Genomic DNA, 21,415 nt, shown 5'->3' with positions numbered 1-21,415 from the left:
GTCCCCCTATGTGGAACCCACAGCTGGGACTCAGGCCTTGCCCACCTGCTCACAGCCATCCACCCTGCCCCCTGTATTGTCCTCCTGGCCACGTAACTGCCCCTCTCTCTGCCCAGCACCCCTGGGCCTTGCTTCAGGGTTTGGTTCTTCTGGTTTTAAACTTGGCATTCCCTAAGCCCCACCCTGAATTCATCTTTCCAGTCTTTCTGCTCCTGGCTGCTCTTGGAAAATGCCTGCTTGGGTGGTAGGGCCCTGGAAAAAAGTCCTTTACCAAGAGGCCTGGTCTCCACGGCACACCTCCCACCCCACGCCTCAACTTCATAATTGTTCAACAACCTCTAGTTTTTCCCCCTTTTGTCCTGAGCTTTCTTAGAGGAGCCTGACCTCAGGTCACTCTGCTCTCCCTGGTTCTTTCTGGCCTCCAGGAGAGTAAGTCCTTTTCCCCTTAGTTCAGCAAGACAAGGTTACAACATTTCAGAAAGAACATGCTAAATAGGGAGCAAATGGAAAAACTAACCTTAAAAATCAAAAGGAAAACAGCCCCCTAGAAATGCACCCGTTTACAAAGTTCAGACTTCCTGTCCTGAGCTAGAAAAAGTCTGGCCAGGTTGTCTGGCAGGCAGGCAGGGAATCCTGCCAGCGGACACGCCACTTGCCCGCTGGATATTCTGTTCCCTTTCCCCACGTGCTCCTTCTCGTCCCTCCAAGGAGAGAGGTTCCCGCTGGAGAGAGAGTAGATAGAGGGGCTTTTCCTGGCAGCGGCGAAAGTGGTGGTGGGGGGTCCTTCCTGCAACACAAAGACCTTGTGCAGAGAGAGGAGAAATATTTATAAAGAGTCCGCCATGTGCCAGGCACTGTTTGAAGTGTTTCCTCCTATCAGCTAACCCGGTCCTGACGAAGACCACCACAGTGATGCATCACCATGCCCACTGTACAGAGGCTGACTCAGATAGGTAAGTAACTTGCCTCAGGCTACCCACCTAGGATGTGGCAACACCCGGGGATACCTTGGCTTTCTCCCAGGGCCTGGAGGGTAAAGACTTCAGCTCCCACCTTCCCTGTCCACCCAAGCCCAGCAAAGCCTGCACCAACCCCACCCCTGCTCTCCTGCTCACAACAGTGGCAAGCGCAGGGGGAGAGAGGAGGAGGGGCAGGAGAAGGGAAGGAAGACCTCTACCGAGGTCTTCACCATCTGGTCTGAAGGAAGACGCACTCCCCCGCCATCCCCCCAGAGGCTGGGCCTTGGACACAGGGCCCACCGCAGAGGGGGGCTTACCTGGGCAGCTGTGGTGCCAGTGGTCGTGTTCTGGCCCCACTTCTTTCCCTGGCTGTGCTGCTCCTGCGCAGGTTGGGTGGACCCTCGGCTGAGCGTCGGGGTGCTGGTCTGGAGTTCTGGGGGTCAAATTCCTCCTCAGGGATGACCTCCTCACAGCGGGCTCCACGGAAGCCGGAGCGGCACACACAGAGCTGGGGCCGGCTGCAGGAGCCCCTGTTCTGGCAGGGCGGCTGGCACACAGCTGGGGGAGACAGGAGGGGGTGAGCGCGGGGCCCTGTCAGCAGGAGGCCAGCCCCCGGCCTGGAAGGCTCCCTGGCTATGCTCGCCCCTAGGTCTCAGGGAGAAGGAGCACCTGTCACCTGGGACAACAGACGAGAGACTGAGCAACCAGAGGTGTGACATGGCTCACACCCCAGCCCGCAGAACACATTCGAGTTGAACTGGACAAACGTCCAGGCTTTGTTGTCTGCCTCTCCTACCAGAATGGCAGTCCCAGGAGGGAGGATATTTTGTTTCTTTCCCTCCTGTAGCCCCAGGATTTGGGCAGAGACTGTCACAGGAGATTCTCAATAAATATTGAGTGCATGCATGAATGAATCTTTTATAAGAAAGGGCTCAACCTTGGCCAGAAAGTTGCAGGGTCTGAGTCTCTGGGGTTTTTGTCTTTCCCAAGCTGTGTGATCTGGACCTCAGTGAGCCTCAGTTTCCACTCAGGGTGGGCTGAGTGAGTCACATGAGTCACATTCAGGGTAGGCTGAGGAGGTTGGGACCCCAAGGGTGCCTTGAAGGCATAACCTTCTCTCCTCTTCTTCCCCTTCTAAGAGCTTCTGCTCTCAAGCATCCATCTTCAGCCAATGGTGGACTGGGAGCTGGAAGATTCTGCCTCCTGGAGCCTGGGTTCAGACTGAGGGCAAAAAGGGGGGACAGGGGCCTCTTCCTCTAAGCCAGCACTGAGCAGCAACCACCAGCCACCAGGGCTGTGACCTCTCTCTTCACTACCCTTCACTGCCTTGCAAAATCTGGAGATAACTTCAGTGACCAGGGCCCTAGGAGGGTTGCACACAGGGGTCGGGACCCAGGAGAGCAGGGGCCCACTAAACTTGATGTCTCCTCCATCTGTCACTTATTCATTCAACAAATATTTGCTGAGTCCCTACTATGTGCTGCCTTTTGCCCACATGGTGTTTACAGCAGAGTAGAGGAGACCCCCAAGGAACAGGAAAACAAACATCTAATGTCATTTCAGGCAGTATCATGAGCTATAAAGACAACACACAAGGTGATGCAGGGTGTACTATGCCTGAGCTGACACTTAGAAATGCTGGGCAGGGCAGGGCTCTCTGAGGAGCATGATGTGACAGGTGCCAAGGATGACAGGCAAATATTCAGGTACAGTCTTCCAGGCAAAGGGAGAGACAACTGCAAAGTTCTGGAGGTTAGAAGTAATGTGGCGTGTTTGGGGAGATGCCAGAGTTCTAGGCAGGTTGGGACCTGGTGATGGAGGGGACAGAACTGGAGCTCAATGAGAGGAGCAGAGGCAGGTTACCAAGGCCCCCAGGTCAGCCTCAGTTGTTCTGTGTGCTGTGAAACACCAGGCCCCAAGGCCCAGACCAGGAGCCTGGAACTTCCTGAGATGAGAACAGGCCTAGAATCCAGAGCAGGGGCCAGCCTGGTAAATCTCTCCAAAAGCCTCCCCCCTCAGAGGTGCTCAGTGCTCTCAGGTGCCCCCAGGATTCATGTCCACAGGCTGGCACCGAACCCTCTGTAACAAGTTTGAATCTTCTCTCACATTTCTTCTAAGTCAGCCTGCTCCAGCCAAACTGGCCTGCTGGCCATGACTTTTTCCTCCTTCCACCTTGGTGGGTGCGGTGACCTCTCCCTGGAATTCTCTACTCCCTCAAAGGCCCTCTGCATCCCTGACAACCACCTCCAGCAGTGCCCCCTCCTTTGAACAACTAGCACTAGCAGTCACCGGGCAGGCCACTCATTGGGCATGGCCACAGTGCCATGGTGCCTGTGTCTCAGTTCCCCCAAAACATGGTCAGTCCCTCTAAGCATAGTGACTGTCCCTTACCTCTCTGCATCCTTAGCTCCTGCTGTATGCCTAACAATGACATGATTATTATTAATTATTTCCATTAATAAGATCGCGACTATCGACCGAGTGCTGACAGTACGCCAGACACACGGGCTTTGCATGCACTGTCATTTAATCGGATAGAAATCATGTGCAGCAAATGTGATTTGATTCTCAATTTACAAATAACACCTCTGAAACTCAGAGAGGTGAAGAGACTCACTGAGGGCCCCCAGGTAGTCAGTGTGGATCCAGGATTCAAATACAGCCATTTGATTGAAGAGCCTAGGCTCTTTTCACCCCACCACCTCCCAGCAGGCCTGGGATGGTTCTCCCTCCCCACCATCTCTGAACTTTGGCCTGGAACTGATGATGATAGGAAAGAGATCTGTTGGCGTCAAGGCAACCACCAACTGTACCTTGGGAACCCTGCTCTGGAAAGCTGCACGTGCCCAGATGGAGACCTCAGGACCCCAAACCTCTCCAAAGCCCACACAGTAAATCTTAGACGATGAGGAAAACTGTTTACCTACTCACACATTCATTCACTGGACCTGCGCAGAGCATGCCCTGGGTGTGAGGTTTGATGTAGGGAATGTATGTTTCAGAGGGAAGTCAGGACACTGATCAAGTGCTGTGATGGCCAGACTTCTAGCCCAGGCTAAGAAACGGTTGAGGGGAAGTCAGGGAAGGTTTCCCTGAAGCTAAAGCAGGGCCAGAGATCACTGGGGAAGCAGGTAGTCTGAGGCCAGGTCTCAGCTCCAGTTTCTGTTAGGCAGGGAGCTGAAAAGAAGACCTGAGAGGTTGCCCAGGTGGACCAGGAGCACAGCATCACCCCTTGTTCCCTGGCATCCAGAGCTCTCTGTCAGCAGAAACCCAGACCTGGCAGGGGTGAGAGGAGGCTCGTGCAGCTGTCCAGCCTGGGTGTCACTTCCATTTTCCAAACCAGCCCAGCTTCCACCTCCCACTCTGGGGTCCTGAGGATGGCCCAGTCTTTAACCATGAGCTCTCCCACTTTCTAGAAACCCAAGAAAGACCCCAAGTCCTGCCCACCAAGTCCCTGTGCCTCATTTTTTGGGATTCTGCCTTATTTGCTAATACATTCTGCCAACACTGAGTGAGCACCCCTTCTCTTGGTCAGATGGGGTGCCAGGGATACAGACAGCAAGACGGGCCCCTGCATGGAGGGTGCTCTCCCCGAGATGGGCTTTCACAGCCACGGAGCCCCTCACCACACAGGCAGTTGGGCCTCACTCAGGACCAGGGTTGGTGAACTGTAGCTGGTACAAATTATAGCTCATGGGAAATGAGTGGTTGGGGAGGAAACTATAAAAATGACATTACAAATGCATATAATATCGTGGTAAATAAAAGTTCTAAAAGACTTCCAAGCTAGCTGGATTCGTTGGTAGAAAACACCCGCTCGGGAAGATAACCTTCCTGGGTCAACCGTGCCTGGCATCGCGGAGTCCAGATGTGCCAAGTTTCAGGTTTCAAAAGCCTTTGCCCCAGCCCTCGGCGACTTCCCTTACATCCTCTCTCGTGTTGTTTTCTCGTGTGTCACCCAACAGCAATGTTCTCACTGCAGTGTTTGAACATGTTATTCTGAGCAGAGAGGAGGCGTCAAGGAATTGGAGGGGGAAGCCAGACCTTCCCTGGACAGGACACCCCACCCCACCCCACCCCCGGCATCCCCAGGCAACCGAAGGTAACGCTGTTTCCAGCCACCATTCCCAGTGCCTGCTCCTCCCGGCCCTTTCTTCTCCACACCCTCTGGCACTCTCTTCCTCACTGAGGATTGTGGACATGTGGAAAGTTTCAGCTTTGGGAGTTCAGCTCTGGGAGTTAGCAGGATGCCAAAGGAGAGGGGAATAAAAAAAGAAAACTCCTGAAATTTCTTTGAAAGTAAGAAACAGATGGCATCAGGCCCCCTAACACCCCCACCACTACCTTTGGCTGTGCCCCTTCTACCTTTACTCTGCTCCAAAATAGCCAAGCAGAAGTTTGCTCAGATTTTCCACACAAAAGTCCTACCTTTGGGAAGAGACCCAACTCGGAATAGACAGGCCTGAGGGAGATTCTGGAAACATCTCTCACCCTCTGGGCAGTTCCCACCATCTGTCCTGAGCCTCTGCGATCAGCTACTTGGTAGCAGGAGGAACATGGGGCTGGGGATCTGATTTGACCCAGCTCGACCACATCCCAGCTGTGTGACCTCGGGTGCCTCTCATCTCACTGAGATACCTCAACCGGGGCCTCAGTCGCCTCATCCATAAAATGGGCTGTTAGCTCCTGCTTCAAAGAGTTGTGAGTCTCAACAGATTGTTGTGGACATGGAAGTATCAATGCTTTGCACTCTCCCAAACTGTGCTGCCAACACAGTCTGATACTGTGGCCAGGAACTGTGTGCGGCTATTTATACTGAAATTGACTAAAATTAAATACAATTTAAAATTCAGTTTCTCGGGCCTCCCCGCTGGCGCAGTGGTTGAGCGCTGGGTTGCGAAGCTGCCCGCGGCCTCTGCGGCGCCGGTTTGATCCCCAGCTGCTCCCCAGCCATCGGAGGAGGGTCCCACATGGTGCGCAGACCTCTCCTGCGCCCGCTGCTCCCCTCAGCAGTGTACTTCGGTCCTTCTGCCTGCTCTGCTCCCCACTCTGGCTCTGGTGAATCCTCTCACCCTCCCGCACTTCTGACTGTACCCAGTGCTTGTATAAATAAATAAATAAATAAATAAAAATTAATAAAAAAAATAAAAAATTCAGTTTCTCCATCACACGTCACATTTTGGTGCTCGGCAGCCACACATGGTCCATGCCACCATGTTGAACAGTATGTAGAGCACTTCCACCAGCACAGAAAGGTCTACCGGAATGCAAAACTTGGAGGGAAAAACACACCATATTCTGGGCAGCAGAGGTCAAATGGTTTCTGGACTTTCCCGTCATGACCCTTTTCCCAGGGAAAGGCAATGTCAGTGCAGGTCCTGGTCAGAGACACGGACCAAGGATGGTGCCTCTGAGACAGGGCTCTTTTCCGGGTGAAATACTGCCAGTCCCCTCTCCATGCGCCCCTGCCCCTAGGTAGGGCTTTTATCATCAGGCTGCTCTCCTGGGCCCTAGAGAGACCCTCTCTCTCCCTCTCGAACCCCATAGATGAAGCTCTGCTTCAAGGTGGGCTGCATAAGCCTGTCCCTTTCACTGAGGTTTTCAGAGCATCCTCTCCTGTCTGGGAGATAAGTTTCAGGCTCTAGATTGCACTCCCAGCCCCAGCCCACCCCCTCAACACACCTGAAGCTTAGCTGCTCCCAGATTAAACCCCCATTGTTCCTAAATTCTGTGTTGGTGGGGCGCTAAGGATCTGTGCCCTCAGGATAGGGTCCTACCCCCTTCCACACCCAGAGGCCTTTGCAGACAGGACCGTCTTCCACTTACACTCAGTACTCACCTCAGCTTCCCCTGGGCAGCCCCCCTTAGACACTCACCAGGAGGCCTCCATTTGCCCCTGGAGTTTGCTTACTGGCTCTCTGAGCTATTTCTCTATGGGCTTGACCTTTGGTTTCCACAGACCCCAATTCTGATATCAGAGACCCCTAAAGCCATGGAGATCCTATCTGGCTCCCCCACACTCTTAGCCATCCTAGGCGTCTGAGAATCCACCTAGGAGTTCATCCTCTTGACAATCAAGCCCTGCTCAGGGATCCTGCCGCCCAGGCCCCAGCCGCAGCCGTAGCCCCCAGGTGGTGGCACAAGTTAGGTCCTCAGGTCGCCACAGCTCCACCACAGCAGTGCCGGGGCCACCGCTCAGGGAAGGCTGGAAACAGCAGTGGGGCTCAGGGGCCGGCTAAGCGCCCAGCTCCAAAATAGCAGTTGTGTTCACATAAAAGCCTCTAATGAGAGAAAGATGCCGTTCTTGGCCCCTTGTGCGCTCTCTGCAGACTCTGTCTGGCAGGCCAAGTGGGCCTCTACTGTTTGGCGGCCTGAGGGGGAGGAAGGGGAGGTGTGAGTCAGACCTTGGACCCCAGCCCCTCGGCATGGACCGCCCTGATAATTGCATTAACAAATGCAGAGATATTGGGCCAGTTGGGGGCAGGAGGCTAGGGGCTAGGGTGGAAAGCAGCCCCAATTCCCACCAGCTTCTGTAGGCACCAGGAGGGAGACCACTGGGCAGGACTCGTGGCCCAGAGCTGAGGCCTAGGTTTGTCTCCAGCTCCTGCTTCAAAGCAGAAGAACCACCCACCACCCCCATAGCCCCAAGAGCCTTGTCTGAGAGGACACAGGGCTTTGGGCGTCTGAATGCCAGACATGCTCTTGAAGATGAGAAAAGGATGGGGTGGTGTCCTGGGACAACCCCCATCAGGGGCGAGTTGGGGGACCAGTCTTTGGTAGACGGAGTAGGTCTATGGCTGACATGGAGCTGTCCAAGTCCTTCTGCAGAAGTGCCAGTTCCGTGTCCAGGACCTGGGAAGGCAGGAGGGAAGGAGCACCTACTTCCAGCTCAGTCAGGGCCAGGACAGAAGCATGGGAGAGAGAACAGCTTTGCTCTCAAGAGACTGGCTGTGAATTCTAAACATGTGACCTCAGGCAAGTTGCTTGGCCTCTGTGCGCCTCGATGTCCTCATCTCGCTAGAAAACAGTTGTGCATTCAATAGTTACTATTTGCCTAGAGAATAAGCCAGGCAGGCACTGTCCTTTTATTCACGGAGCTTTTGACTTAGCAAGAGAGACTGTCACAAAACAAACAAGTAAACACCTAAGTAGAACAGGCGTGGGGATATGCATTGTGGGAGAAACAACCAAGAGACTGAGATCCAGAACAACAGGCTGCTCGGGGGCTGCTCTGGACAGAATAGTGAAAGGGAGCACCTCTGAGGAGGGGAGCAGGAGTGGGAGACTGGAAAGAGACCAGGGTGAAGTGGCCCAAGGCAGCACATTCCAGAACCAAGGCAGGTGTGGGGCAGGTGTTGGACACCAGGAGACGAAGCTGGAGACCCATACAGGTTGGGATACATGCAGAGGAAGGTCTGAGTGGGGATATGTCATGATCTACCTTATGGAGAAAGAACCTAAGGGGGAAGCAGGCATCGGGAAGGGGTCAGCGGGCTGCCATGGTCACCCGGGAGAGCAGGCTGGCTCCCTGGATGAGGGAGGTAACAGGAGAAGCAGACAGGTTCCCAAAAGATTAGGGATGGAAAACAAACAGCTCAGTGATGGGTTGGATATAAATGAGAGAGAGTGGAAAGTGTCCTCAAGGGCCCAAAGCTTCAACAGTCAGGTAGATGGGGGTACCTTTGACTAGGATGGGTGAGACCTAGGTGGGAAAGTTGGTTCGGAGGGAGAGAAACCAAGTGCTCATTTTGGACAAGTTGGAGTTTCGATGTCTGGGAGGTATCAAGAGCAGATGTGGAGTAGGCAGCGGGTCTAAGGAGTCTGGAGGAGTCCGGAGATCGGAGGAGAGGTCTGGCGGAAGATGTATATAAATCTGGGTGTTGTCAGCCCAGAGACGATGTTTACATTCATGGGAATGCATTAGATCATTCCAGAAGTGGTCCAGCGAGAAAGAAAAGAGGAGGATCCAGAGAAACCCAAGACTTGGTTGTTGGGCAGAGGAGAAGCAATGACCAGGGACACAGCAGGAGGCCAGGGCAGAGAATGATATGATGGTCACTATCAGGGGGGAGGGGTTGAAGACTTTAGCCTGATCCCTGGCACAGAGCTACTGTTGCCACTAGTGTTGTTGTTGCAGGCTATGCACCTGGGCGTAATACCTACTAGTGATATTAATGGGGGAGCAACTTCTGCTTGACATGCCTCCTGGGGTGCCTCTCTTTGTGTGGGGGACTTGGAAGATTGGGCAGAAATCTGGGGCAGCCTAGTAGTAAGAGATTGGGTAGGAAATGAGAAGCCAGCCAAGGAGGCAAGAAAAGGCAGCTGGGGATGGCAGAAGGAAACTACCAAGCCACCCAAGTGGCCGTCTGCCCACTCCATTCTTTAACAAACATGTATACCAAGTAGGTACCATGCCCTGAGCTGGTGCAAGGACACAGCACTCAGCTTCTGGAAGCCCCTAGGTAAGTCCTCTTCTTCCTAAATACTCCTTTGAGCAAAGAGCCTCAGGGACACACACCTGCTCACTAGAAAGCTCTCAGGTGACCTTACCTGGCAGGGGGAGAGATGGGCAGTGCCTCTAGCTGGACCTACCCCTTTTCTGTTAGCTGGGTCCTCACTGAGGTTGTGTGATGATTTCCCTTGGCTACTTCCAGTCCCTCTTCACCATTCCCTGCCATCTGCGCAATTTCAAAGGGTGGTTCACCAAGAGATGAGCACCCATAGGCTCAAGCCTCTGACTCCAGACTGTTCCCAATCAGTCAATGAATAACAAGCAAACCCCAACCCCCACCCCGACTCTTTCCCTAGTGTTTGTTCAGCAGTTACCATTACAAGGTTCAGAGCTAACTTCTTTACATGCATCTCCTCTCTTCATTCTCAGAAGTGCCATAGGGATGATTCTCATCCCCATCCCCCCACACATATGGAGAAACAGAGGCTGAGAGCATCAAGCACCTTGCCCAGCATCCTGAAGCTAGTAAGTGGTGGAACAAGGGTGTGAGCCCAGAGACTCTGTCTCCAAAGTTGGGGCTCTGATCCACTGGGCCATAGCTCTCCTTTTTGGGCAGGGGTCATTCCAGGGCTGGGGCAGGTGGTTCAGGGAAGCTTTCTAAGGAGAAGCTCAGGTCAGGAGCAATGGGATCTTCTTGGCACTGAGACGTGGACCAGAAGGGAGGCCGTTCTAATAACCACATGCACACAGAGTTTTTGGATCAAGGAAACAGGAACAGATGCCCAAGCCCACTCAAGAATCTCCTGAGTATCATGGGTAGTTTTCTAGAAGGTCTTATAGAATTAGAGCGGCAGAAGGCGACCTCTCAGCACAGCCCTGGGAGAGACCCTGTACTATTCAGCACACACTTGCAGAGCCATTACCCTGTCTCCAACAAACACTTGCCACCACACTTCATGCTGGGGGCCTGCCCTCAAAATCAAGGCCAAATATGCACAGAGGGCATAGAACATGCCAGGTCTTGAACGGAATGTTTGACCAGCATTATCTCATCTGTCCTTTACCACTCAGTGAGGCAGGGACTCCTATTAGTCACATTTGACAGAAGAGGAAATGGAGACACAAGGAACTTAAGCCGCTTGCCCATGGTCACATGACTACTAAGTGGTGATGCTGGCATTTCAACCCTGGCAGTCAGCAGGGTCTCCTGGACAGCTTTCCAAAAGCCCTAACTATAAACACTAAAATAACAGCTGAACTCACCACGTGCCAGGCTCTCTGCACACACTTTCACATTTAGCAAGAGCACAGCAGTAAGCTGTGGAGCCAGGCTACCTGGCTTCCCATCCAAGCTCATTGGAAATGGGACAAAGATTAATTCTAGCTGATAGGGTTGTTGTGAGGATTAAAATTGGTAATATAAAGTCTTTTGAGTAGTACCTGACCCTTAGTAAGAACTACAGGGTATTACTAGTAATCCTCAAAAGCAACTCCATATAGATTATCACACCCATTTTATGGCCGAGGCGCAATGGCTAGAGGAAGGCCTGTCACTAGTCTGCAGACCCAGCTGGGACTCAAACCCACAATTCTGTTGGATCTGGTGCCAGAATCTAAAGTCCATGTTCTTAATCTTGAACCTTACCGCTTGGGGTGGGGGTTATGGGGTTGGAATTCCACCTTGTCCCTTCCTAACAGCTCCAGAGACTTCCTTCTGCCCTCCCCAGAACAGCCCCACTCCCTGTGTACCCAAGCTGCGATCAAGTAAAAATTTAGACTTCTTCAGTGTGAGCCTTCAGAAGCCCCAAAAGCTTCTGAGCTTCTGTGTGTGTGTGTGTGTGTGTGTGTGTGTGTGTGTGTCGGGGTGAGCTAGTCTGGGAAGACTGGACAGTTTTCCAAAAGTCCTAACTATAAACAGGACCCAGTCACCCCACACCCTATAGTCCTTTCACTCAGCTGAGGGGGCCAGGCGGCCCCAGTCAGCTGCCTCCACAAATACACAAACACATAAATTGCAAGACAGCACTGGCAAAGTCACAAAGTGAAGCAGAAACCAAGATCAGAGGAAGAGATGAGGCCCCAGCTCAGGACCCCAAGAGGGAACGGGGAGAAGCTGTGTTCCAGCACTGGTCACCTGCAGACTCAGTGGCTCCCCAAGTTTAGGCTACTGGACTGAAGGGGCTGCAGGGCAGATGGACTGTGCCAGCAACTTGGGGTTCTGTGAGAGATCAGGGGCCCGGGGGTGACACAGGGGGCATCATTCCCTGCACCTGGGTTGGACCCACAATCTGGAGATTAGACTTCATGCTTGGCAGTGAGAGGCTGCCACACTCCCCTCCTTGTCAGCTCCTCTCTCCTGCTGGCCAAGGAGGTACCCCACATGTGTGAAACTGCTAGGACAGAATCATGAGCATTCCCTGGCATTGGCAGTCTCCGCTCCAGCCAGGAGGGCAGCTGCGGGGAGGGGAGAGGGAGAGGCAAACGACGGGGGTAAGTTGGAGAGCCAGCTGACAGGCTGTGAAGCCAGGAGCCCCACATTCTACTGAGCTCCGAGCTCTGGACTCAGCCATCCAGGGCCAACACCCCTCCACCCACGTGGTTCTCATTAGGCTCATTAGCAGCAAAATAGCAACCAGCAAACAGCACCGGCCCAGTTAATTAACACACAGACCTTCAGTGGGCTAGCTGGCTTCAAGAGGGAGAGGCTGAGGCCAACTGCCTCTTCCTCCAGGACTGCGACCTATGTTGTGCTTGGGTGAGGGGGCTACCTGGGGAGCAGCAAGGTGAGGGGCTGGGGGAGAGAAGCAACAGGGGCCAAGGACCCCCAGGGTGGGGGTTATCAGCAGCTTGCTGGAGTGGTTGGGCATGAGGGTGCACACACGTGGGTTCAGACAATCTGCAGACTCATCCAACCTCGAGTTTCCAGTGTTGAAATTCCAGTTTGGCAGAGACTAGTGCTGGAAAATTGTGAGCAAGTTAGGAAACAGAACGTCCAGAGCTGGAGCCGGGCCCATGCCCAGACCCTCAGGCAGCCTGTGAGAAGCCCACCCCCTCTGAGGCTAAGCCGCTCCTGCTTTAACTCAAAGCTCAGCCAGAGTCTGCTTAGCTCGCTAGAACTTAGTCTCCAACCCCAAGTCCCATCCCAGGCCTCCAGAGTGAGCCTCCCCCACCCCCTTCTCCTTTAAGCTCAAGTCCTGAGACTCAGTGTTGGTCCCTGGACCAGTAGCATCAGCGTCCCCTGGGCGCTTGTTAAAAAGCAAGAATCTCCAGAATCTCCAACCCCACCACCAGGTCTGCTGAATCAGAAGCTGCACTTTAATACCAGCCCAGAGGATTTGTGGGAATATTCAAATTTGAGTAGGGCACCCAGAGATCTTCCTATAATTGACCCAACTCTTCTCAGGGGTCTTCAGCCCAGGCTAGAATCACCTAGAGTGCTTTGAAAAAACAACAATGCCAGTGCACAGATCCCAGCCAGAGCCTCCATGTAGCACAAAACCTCAAGGATCCACATCCTGGCTTCTCTGCCCCAGAGGAGCAGTTGATCTGGAGTCACAGATCCTCCAAGGAGCCATGTGACCTTGAGCCAGCCACTGCTCCTGAGGCTCACTGCCTTGTCTATACAATGAAGAAGGTCAAGTGTTCCTCCCCCCAACTCCACCCCAGTCATAGAGGGTGTGTCTTCTGAGAGTCCCCACTAATAATCCAGGCTCCCTGAAAGGGACAGGATCTTCAGGCAGATCTTTGCTGTTTGTTTTTGAGTTTTGGGTTTCGACAGCTTTATCTAGAAATGCTTAGAAGACCCAAGATTCTGCCTGAGCCTCATTGTCAGCCTGGGCGAGAGTCAGGTCCAAGAGCTGGCTGAGCCGGCCTCTCCATCCCAGAAGAAAGGGAAGCTCCCCATTTCATTCTTGTCCTATCACATCCCCATGTCAGGAGAATCAGAGATGAGGCCTCCAGCAGGGCTGGGAACACTGGTTTTGGCAGACACTTAAGCCATTAACTGTGTCCATTCTGGAAGGAGGCCAGGACTGTAGGGCCAGAGGTCAGGGCCCAGGGCAGAGGTGGAGTCCCCAAGCATGCAGCGTGAGTGTGGCCCTGAAAATGTGAGGCAAGGAGGCTCTGGCAGGCCTATTCTGCAGCCCATAGGGCAGCCTGGGCATTTGGAGACCCAGTGGTCAAGGCGAGGGGGCCCCTGACAATGGGGCAGCAAGAGTGAAATGCAGGAAGCTTTAAAAACACGAGTGGGGAGTCTATATGGGAAGTTGATTTTAGTTGGAAACATTTTGACATGTCTCTTCCACTGCACATCGCTCCGCTCCAAGGTGGCATCCTCGATAGGCAGGCTGGGGAAGACAGGGCTGCTCCAGGTTCTGATCAATGTGTGGGGGGGGTACTCACGTTTGATACAGTGGTTGGTGCTGTTTGCTGTCGTCCACCCTGGGCAGCACTGTCCCCCGCAGACATTCCTCCTAGGGGGGTCACCAAAACAGGGTCAGCACAGGTGAGCTTAGAGGGGACTAGTCACAGAGTCTCTCTACAGGAGGGGTCTGGGGGCACTGTCAGGCTGGGCAGACTGTCCTCCTCCTGGGCCAGGGGCAGGCACTTTGGAATCCTGCAGATCTGAGATTGGACCCTACCTCTGCCGTTTTCTGTGCACCCTTGGGAACCTGACTCTCTCCTCCTGTGCAATGGCGGTGACAATACATGCTGAGCTGTTGGCTGGATGATTAAATGAGACAGGGCTAGACTGCACCTGATACAAAGCAGGCGATCCACTGGGACAGCAATGACAGTGATCATGAAGATGATCAAGAGGAAGTTCAGAGGGGCCCCCTCACTTGCCAAGGCTAAATAATAAGTGGATGTCGCAGCTGGATTCACATACGAGTTGGCCCAACTCTAAGTCAGGCTCCGACTCTACACTGCCTCTCACCAAAAAAATAAACACCACGGTTCTTGCCCAACAAGTGCTGACACTAGGAGAGAAGCTGGAAGACACGCATACAACAGCCTCCAGGACACACACGCATCACCTGCCACAAATGCACCCGGGAGGAGGCTTTGCCTGGGCAGATGGGGCCTGGTAAGACTGGGCACAGGATGATGAAGGAACTGGGCTGTGGAATTTCTATTCAGAGGAACTTAAGAGTTGGTTGGAAGAAGGGGGCTGGCGACTCAGATGAGGCTGCCTCTGCTTAGGAAGCACACAATTTGGGGAGACTAATGGAACTCATTTGATGGGGTGGTCCTTCCTAGATTACTCCTTGGTGCTGGCACTGAGGGCACCCTCGAGAGGTACTGACCTACCATAACCATTGAGGCACTCAGTCAATGCACCCGAACTTGATGTTCTGGTGTCTGGCAAGGCCCTCTGCAGCACAAGCAGCTCTCACCCACCCCTAACTCTCAACCCAAAGACCCAGATGCCTAGATCTGGGCGACGTCCCCTCCCATAGAAGGTTCTTCCTCTGGGGGCCGTCTGACCCTTTGAGTCAGGCTGGCTTTGGCTTCATGGACCCTGTCACTGGAATTCAAAATGGGCTACTGAATCCTCACTGAAACGGAGGGTGAGTGGGGTATAGGGGCAAAGAGATAGTGAGGTGAGTCAGGGCAAAGGACAGAGCAGCGGCCACTCCTGCGACTTCTGTGGCCAGCACAGCAAGCATCTGTTCCTGCTTAGGCGTTTGTTTGACATTTGAGTGGACCCCAAAGCCTGTGTGGTTTTGGGAGCCTTACAAAGCTTTCAAAATAAATTCCTGCAGCTTGAAAAAACTGGCCCTTTAGCCCAAAGTTATGGGGAGCCACCTCCCAGGGAGCTCCCAGAATGTCCTCCTGGCCAAGAGCTTTGCCATTCCAGCCATCCCAAAGGCTCTCAGGACCCATGCCTTCAGCAACTTCCTGGCTCCACGAAATCTCTTCATTGGGCCCCAAGTCACCTGGTTCTGGGCAAGGGGCCGGTCCTCATACCCAGGGCTTCTGAGAGTGTACCCTGGTGGAAGGGGAAACTGACCATCCATCTGTAAACTACCACCCCTCATGGTGGTGAGGCCTAGGTGGCCTTCCAGAGGAAGCAGACTACATGCCTTAGGAGTTTTCTAAGACTGGGAGGTCACAGCATGGAGCCCAGCCCAAGGAGGCCCCCTCAGCCAGTTGTCAACACAGAGGCCTTCAGGATAGCTCTGTAGCTGAGCTCCTGGGGCTGTCAGAGTCACAGTGAGGATGGACCAGAATCAAAGGCTGCACATGTGGGGCCAGGCTGGGGCTGGGAAGACACTACAGCAGGATTCAGGTGCCCAATGGTGGCCTCTGAGGAATCTTTCTAGGCCAATATTAGAGTCTTGGGTGCAGACCTAGGTTGGTAGTCAGCTGAGAGATCCATTCAGCAGTGCTGGCTAGCGGGAGTCTGAGTCACTGGGACAAACCACTCAGCATCCTGAACGCCTGGAAGGTACCATGGGGAGATCACATGACTCCAAACTCCCAGCTGACACCTCTCAACAAACACGTACCCAATAGCCCACACCACTAGCCAACCCTTGCAGACATATCTGGCTAATAGCCTAGGACAGTAGTCGTTCCTCCAGGGACATGCTGGCCCTTAGTGAGAAACCTCCCATGACTCGGCCTGATTCTCGACACAGCTAACCGGGCCCCACCTGTCTGTGCACGCTAATTGCACCCCCCGCCCCCAGATCTCCCTCACCCTACTCCTGTCTCTATGACCATCTACAACCAAGGCTGTGATCCTCCAAGGATATGAAGCTGGTCATTCCTCAATTGCACCATATATGGTCACATTTTGATGCCTTTGTTTAAGCTGCTCTCTCTGCCGAGAAAGTCTTCCCTCTCTTCTTTGCCAATTGAAATCCTTTGCATATGCCAAGACTTCCAGACTGAATGTTACCTCCTTCATGTAAAACCTCTCCTGACATCCTCCCAGGCTTCCCCATCCACCATCCATGGTGATCATTTTGTCCTGATTGACTCAGGTTATATGTGTCTCTGTGTTGTGCAGCTTAAGGATTCTTTCTTATACCTCTTTGTGCCTCCAGGGTCTAACACAGTGCCTGACACATGGTACACATTTAATGCTTCTTTGCTTCATGTGATCTAGTGTTGCCCCAAAAGTGGATGAGAGGCACTCAGGGTAGAAAGAGGGTTTTAGGTTTCTATAATCACAACATTTAATAATGCTGATTGCCTGGAAGTTACCACGGGGAGATCACATGTCTCCAAACTCCCAGGTGACACCTCTCAACAAACACATGCAACAAACACATGGTGAGAAAGCGATTCCCTTTTCAGTGACCTTTCTAGTCTGATTAGATCAGTAAAAAAAAATCTGTCTGAAGTGAGTGCTCCATGCTAGGTCCTCCCCGAGCACTTGCCAGGCCCCCTGTCCAGCAGGGAGAACACACCATGGCATTGAGCTGCCTGAGATGATGGTGTCAGACTAGAATTTGAGAACATTTCGTTGTTTCAATTTTCCTACACTTATCTTCTCTGTATGACAGATGGTATTATTTCCAATTTATGATTGTGATACAAAGTTTCCTTGAAAATAAATCTACATAGAAATATGAGTCAAGCACTCTTTGTAATAGCAAAAAAAAAAAAAAGGAAAGAAAAGAAAAGAAAATAGCAAGAAAGAAAGAAAGAAAGGAAAGAAGGAAGGAAGGGAGAAAACAGGAGGATGGATAAATTGTGTTATATATTCAGCCAACGGCATAATAGGCAACATTTAAAATATGAATACATTTGGGTTCATTATATTAACATGGTTAAGTCTCAAAAATCTAATGGGGGAGGCAAATTGTGGAAGGATAATACAGTATATCACTTATCTCATTTTATGTGTATTTTATGGAGACATGCATCTCTAGTCATGGTATAAAAACAAAACTTAGGATCATAGGTAAATTCAGGGTAGAGGTTGACGCTGGGAAGAGAGAGAGGCAAATTTATAGAGGAAATTTCAAATTAAAAAATTAGAAGCAAAATATTAAAGTTCAATGAGGCTGGATTGCAAGTTATATTATTTCTAATGCCTTTTTGTATGAGTGTACAAAACTTCATTATATGAAATACTTTAAAATCAATAAAACACAAGATTCTATTATTTTAACAGTATGTAAATTAAAAGAAAAATATAGAACAAGAGGGATATGATAGAAGAAAACATTGTGAAAGTTGTGCACGAAGCTAGTCCAAGAAACACTGAAGATTGGAAACAGTAGCTTAAAAAGTTCCTAGTAGACTATAAACTTCATAGTGTAAGAATTCAGTCATTCTGTTTACACTGTATCCCAGACACCTAGCACTGTACCTGGCACATACTTAAGAAATCTTCCCTGGGTGCAACAAATCCCCTCTACCTCGCAAGTAGAGAGAAGTACAGGGGCTGTTTCTCTGTAACCCCAGGGTCCAACAGAGTGCCTGGTACATAATCAGACTGCTGCAAATATTTGTTGAATGAATTAATGATCAATTCCCGGTAGTAGTGATGTAATTCCACATTCTACCAGCAGGTGGCACTTGGTCCTTGGTCCTGAGAAGCCCACAAAGCCATGGTGGGCTTTGTAGTCTGTCTGGCTACAAGCCATTAGCCTAGAATGGACCTGGATAGAGGATGCTACTGGACAAAACTGGCACTCAGCTCCTCCCCAGAAGACTTGGAGTGGCTGGCTGGAACTGTTGCCAAAAAAAGCCACTCCTTATCAAGCCTGCGGAAGATAAGGAAGGGTGTTGGGTAGAGGAGCCAAACACAGCATGGGAGATGAGGTGTGCACCTGTGCTCAGCAAGTGCCTGTGGGTGGCACCCACTTGGGTACCTCTACCAGCCTTCCAGTGATGACAATCTGCTTCGCTTATATCACAAAATGATAACCTCATTTTGCGATTTTGAAGAGTACACAAACCCACCCCCACCCTTCACTGGCCCACCATCGGCCCAATCCCACACAAATGTGTGCACTATGAGCTCCTCCATGTTCTGGCCCAAACTATGCCTCCAGACTCGTCTCCACGGTGCTCTCTACCAGGCTGCAGTCCTGTGAGGCTAGTGCAGTCAAAGCCCCAGGGGCCCCAGCTCACAGGGTCTCTTCCTCCTTTGAGCTGCTCCACCACGACTGCCCCTTTCCTCTGTGCTTAACGCGAAGCTTCCGGTGCTAGAAAGCATGCTCACCAACTCATTTCTCCAACTCAATTTTAAATAATTGAGCTGCACTCCTGGCAGGAATAATGTCTTTGTCCCTGGGCCCCCACCTTCTATCTCATACTCTGCACTGCTCTTAGGAAGTTTCATTCACGTACATGGCCAGGAAAGGGAAAAAAAACTGACACATGGCAGGTGCTGCGTTGATACCTGCTGAGTGAGCCTATGTATAAGTGACTGGGCAGTGCAAGGGTCTGCTCTCCCCCAGGCCTTCCAAGGGCAGCAGGGAGTTCATTCACTCATTCAACAGATCCTTAATGAGCACCAACACCTGCAGGCACTCTTCTAGGCACTGGTGATGCAGCAATAAACAAAACAAAGTCTCTGTTTGCATAGAAAACATTGCAATACGTGGTCTGAGAGACCAGATCGTAAGGCCAGGTTGTCAGATGGCAGTAAGTGCTATAAAGAAATGTAAAGCAGGATGAAGGCAAAGAGGGTGGGACAAGGTAGCCAGAGAAGGCCTCTCTGAGTGAAGATCTGAATGGAGCCAGGAATCCAGCTGAAGGACAGGAGAAAAGGAAAAGCAGAAAGGGGAAAAGACAGGCAGGATGTCCTCAGATAGAATGGAATGCAAGCGTCCTTCATGCTGTGCACCTGAACTAAAATCAACTGGGAAATCGAGCCCAGGCTAAGAGGGTGCCACAACCCTTCTGGATTTCAGGGATGGTGCCACTTTCTGTCCCCACACATTCAAGGCTCCCATGCCCTCCATTCTGGAGACACCTGTCACACACAGTCAAGGCTGAGCACCCCTCAACCATGATAATCTCTGACTGGAAATGAGGATTTGCCAGGAAGTCTTCCTGCTGTGGGGGCACCCCAGGGAGAGAACAAAAAGGGTTTGGGGGGAGTCTTAGCCCTGAAAGTGTACACGTGGTTCTTATACTTCCACGCACAGGCCCCATATAGAGCCCCCCACACACACGTGGGGGACAGGCTTTCTGTCCAAAGTGCCCCAAGCCCATGGCCACTCCATCTCTAGGCCTGGGGCGGGGGTCCGGGGAGGGGGCAGACCAACCTGCATCCCAATCCATACCCTGAACCCCCACGCACGGACTTTGTTGCCAGCCCCCCTTCTCTGAGATGTCTCTACCTTCACCCTGGAGTCCACCTACCGGAACTACCACAGAGCTCAACCTCCAGCAGGCCAAGTGCTTGGAGCTCCCTCTCATATCCCCTCAGGCTGAGAGAGGTCTGCCGGGTCGTCTACCCGAAGGAGGGAAGAGGGCAGGTGCACGCGAAAGCGTCATGAGAAAGGATTTAACGCGGGGTCTTGGAGAGCTAGTGCCCAAATGTGAGGATTGTATCTCCTTTTGCTACCTCTTCCAAAGCAGGTCAGATCTCTGAGCCCCAGCTTGGGGACCTCGGTGCTGTTCCCCCTTAGTACTGACACGGGAGAGACGGAGAGCAGGGCCTGGCACCCTCTCTTGCTTGCATCTCCCTCCACCAAGTTGCGCACTGGAGGCCGGGGGAGGGGTGGGGGGGTCCCTCTCTCCCTCCAACCCCCAAGCTCCCCCCTCCAGTGCTCACCCCGTGAGCCGCCCTCGCGGCGGGGTTGGGGGCGCAGCCCTGGGCCGCTGCAGGGTCGCGACGCGCCGGAGAGCCGAGGCGGCCCGGGTGCGGGGTGCTGGCTGCTGACGGCCCGAGGGAGCGCTCCTCCAGGTCTGCGCAGGTGGCTGGACCTGCCGCGGCCGCTGCGCGCGGGGCGGCCTCCTCGCCTCCACCTCGGCGGGCCTCCTGGGGCTCCCCCAGCCAGGCTGGAGCGGCTCCGCCGGCTGCAAGCCCAGGACGGGCGTGTCTCGCTCGCGGAACAGGCTGTACACCTTGGCCGGAGCCGCCGCGGGGTGGCTGCCCCCGGGGCTCCGCAGTCGAGTCGCGTCCCTGCCAGCGGCCTCGTACCTTCCCGCCGCGTCCCTCTGAGCCTGACCCGCGCCCACGAAGACGGCCAGGGTGAGAGGCAGCAGACTCCACCGGGGGCGGCCCGGGGAGCGCCCAGGGCAGCGGGCGGTGGTCGGTGGCCTCATGGCGCCGGGGGCGGCTGGAGCGCGGCGCGCGGGGACCCGCGGTGGGTGCGCGCGGCCGCCGGGGCTGCGCTCGGGACCCGCCGGGCCGGGGGCTTCTCCGCAGCTGGGGGCCGCGGGCCTGTCTGCGGGCCGGGCTGCCCCGGAGCGAGGGCGCGGGGAGGGTGGCCCGGGGCTGCGCGCCCCGCACGTCGCAGGGTCTCCGGCTGGGCGCGCCCGACGCGGCACCTTCGCGCCCGCTCGCGGTCACTGCGCCCTTCCGAGGGGAACAGGAGGGCTTTATTTTTGGAAACCTCCGCCTGCTTTTTCGTCTCTTTTATCCACACCATGCCCCCTCCTCGGAGGGACAGCTCAGCCCCCTCATTACGGAGAGGGAGAGAGGAATTCCAGCAACACCCACTTTGGCACCGGGAAGCGAGCGCGCGGCGAGGGGGGTTAACCCGTGAGGAGCTGGGGGCGGCGCCGGGGAGACCCGCCGGCCGCTGGGGACGACGCCCGCGGGCCTGGGGCACCTGGGCCACTTCTCTCCTGTCCCCCCAAGCTCGAGCTGCTGCTCTTGCCCAAGTTTAGCTCCTGCCGCTGACTTCAAGGACTCCCTGGCGGTGGAACAGCCAAGGCAGCAGTTTGGAGAGTCGCGAGGAGTCCAGGAGAGCCGCGGGACGCGAACCCCAGGGACCGGCCCCCGGCCCCGTCGCTTCCCGCCCCGGCCACTAGGGGCGCCCGCGGGGCGGCGGGGAGCTCGCCTGGCTCCCAGGCTGCGGGG

General features: G+C 53.7%; 1 protein-coding gene across 1 annotated transcript in view; it reads right to left on the bottom strand.

Moving 5' to 3' along the window:
• Positions 1-20,655, bottom strand: part of LTBP2 (latent transforming growth factor beta binding protein 2) — an 87,691-nt gene extending 67,036 nt beyond the window's left edge. Inside the window, exons 1-3 of the mRNA XM_037501851.2 lie at positions 20,162-20,655; positions 13,813-13,883; positions 1,277-1,517 (exon numbers count right to left, since the gene is read on the bottom strand). Of these exons, the coding sequence (XP_037357748.1) occupies positions 1,277-1,517; positions 13,813-13,883; positions 20,162-20,655 (806 nt within the window). The remainder of the gene's footprint in view (positions 1-1,276; positions 1,518-13,812; positions 13,884-20,161) is intronic.
• Between the last annotated feature and the right edge of the window lie 760 nt (positions 20,656-21,415).

This window comes from Talpa occidentalis, unplaced genomic scaffold (genome assembly GCF_014898055.3).
Source record: "Talpa occidentalis isolate TD23 unplaced genomic scaffold, MPIMG_talOcc4v2.1 talOcc4.11, whole genome shotgun sequence".
Taxonomy (NCBI): domain Eukaryota; kingdom Metazoa; phylum Chordata; class Mammalia; order Eulipotyphla; family Talpidae; genus Talpa; species Talpa occidentalis.
Note: the sequence above shows the minus strand (reverse complement) of the source record. Positions and strands in the feature narration are given on the sequence as shown.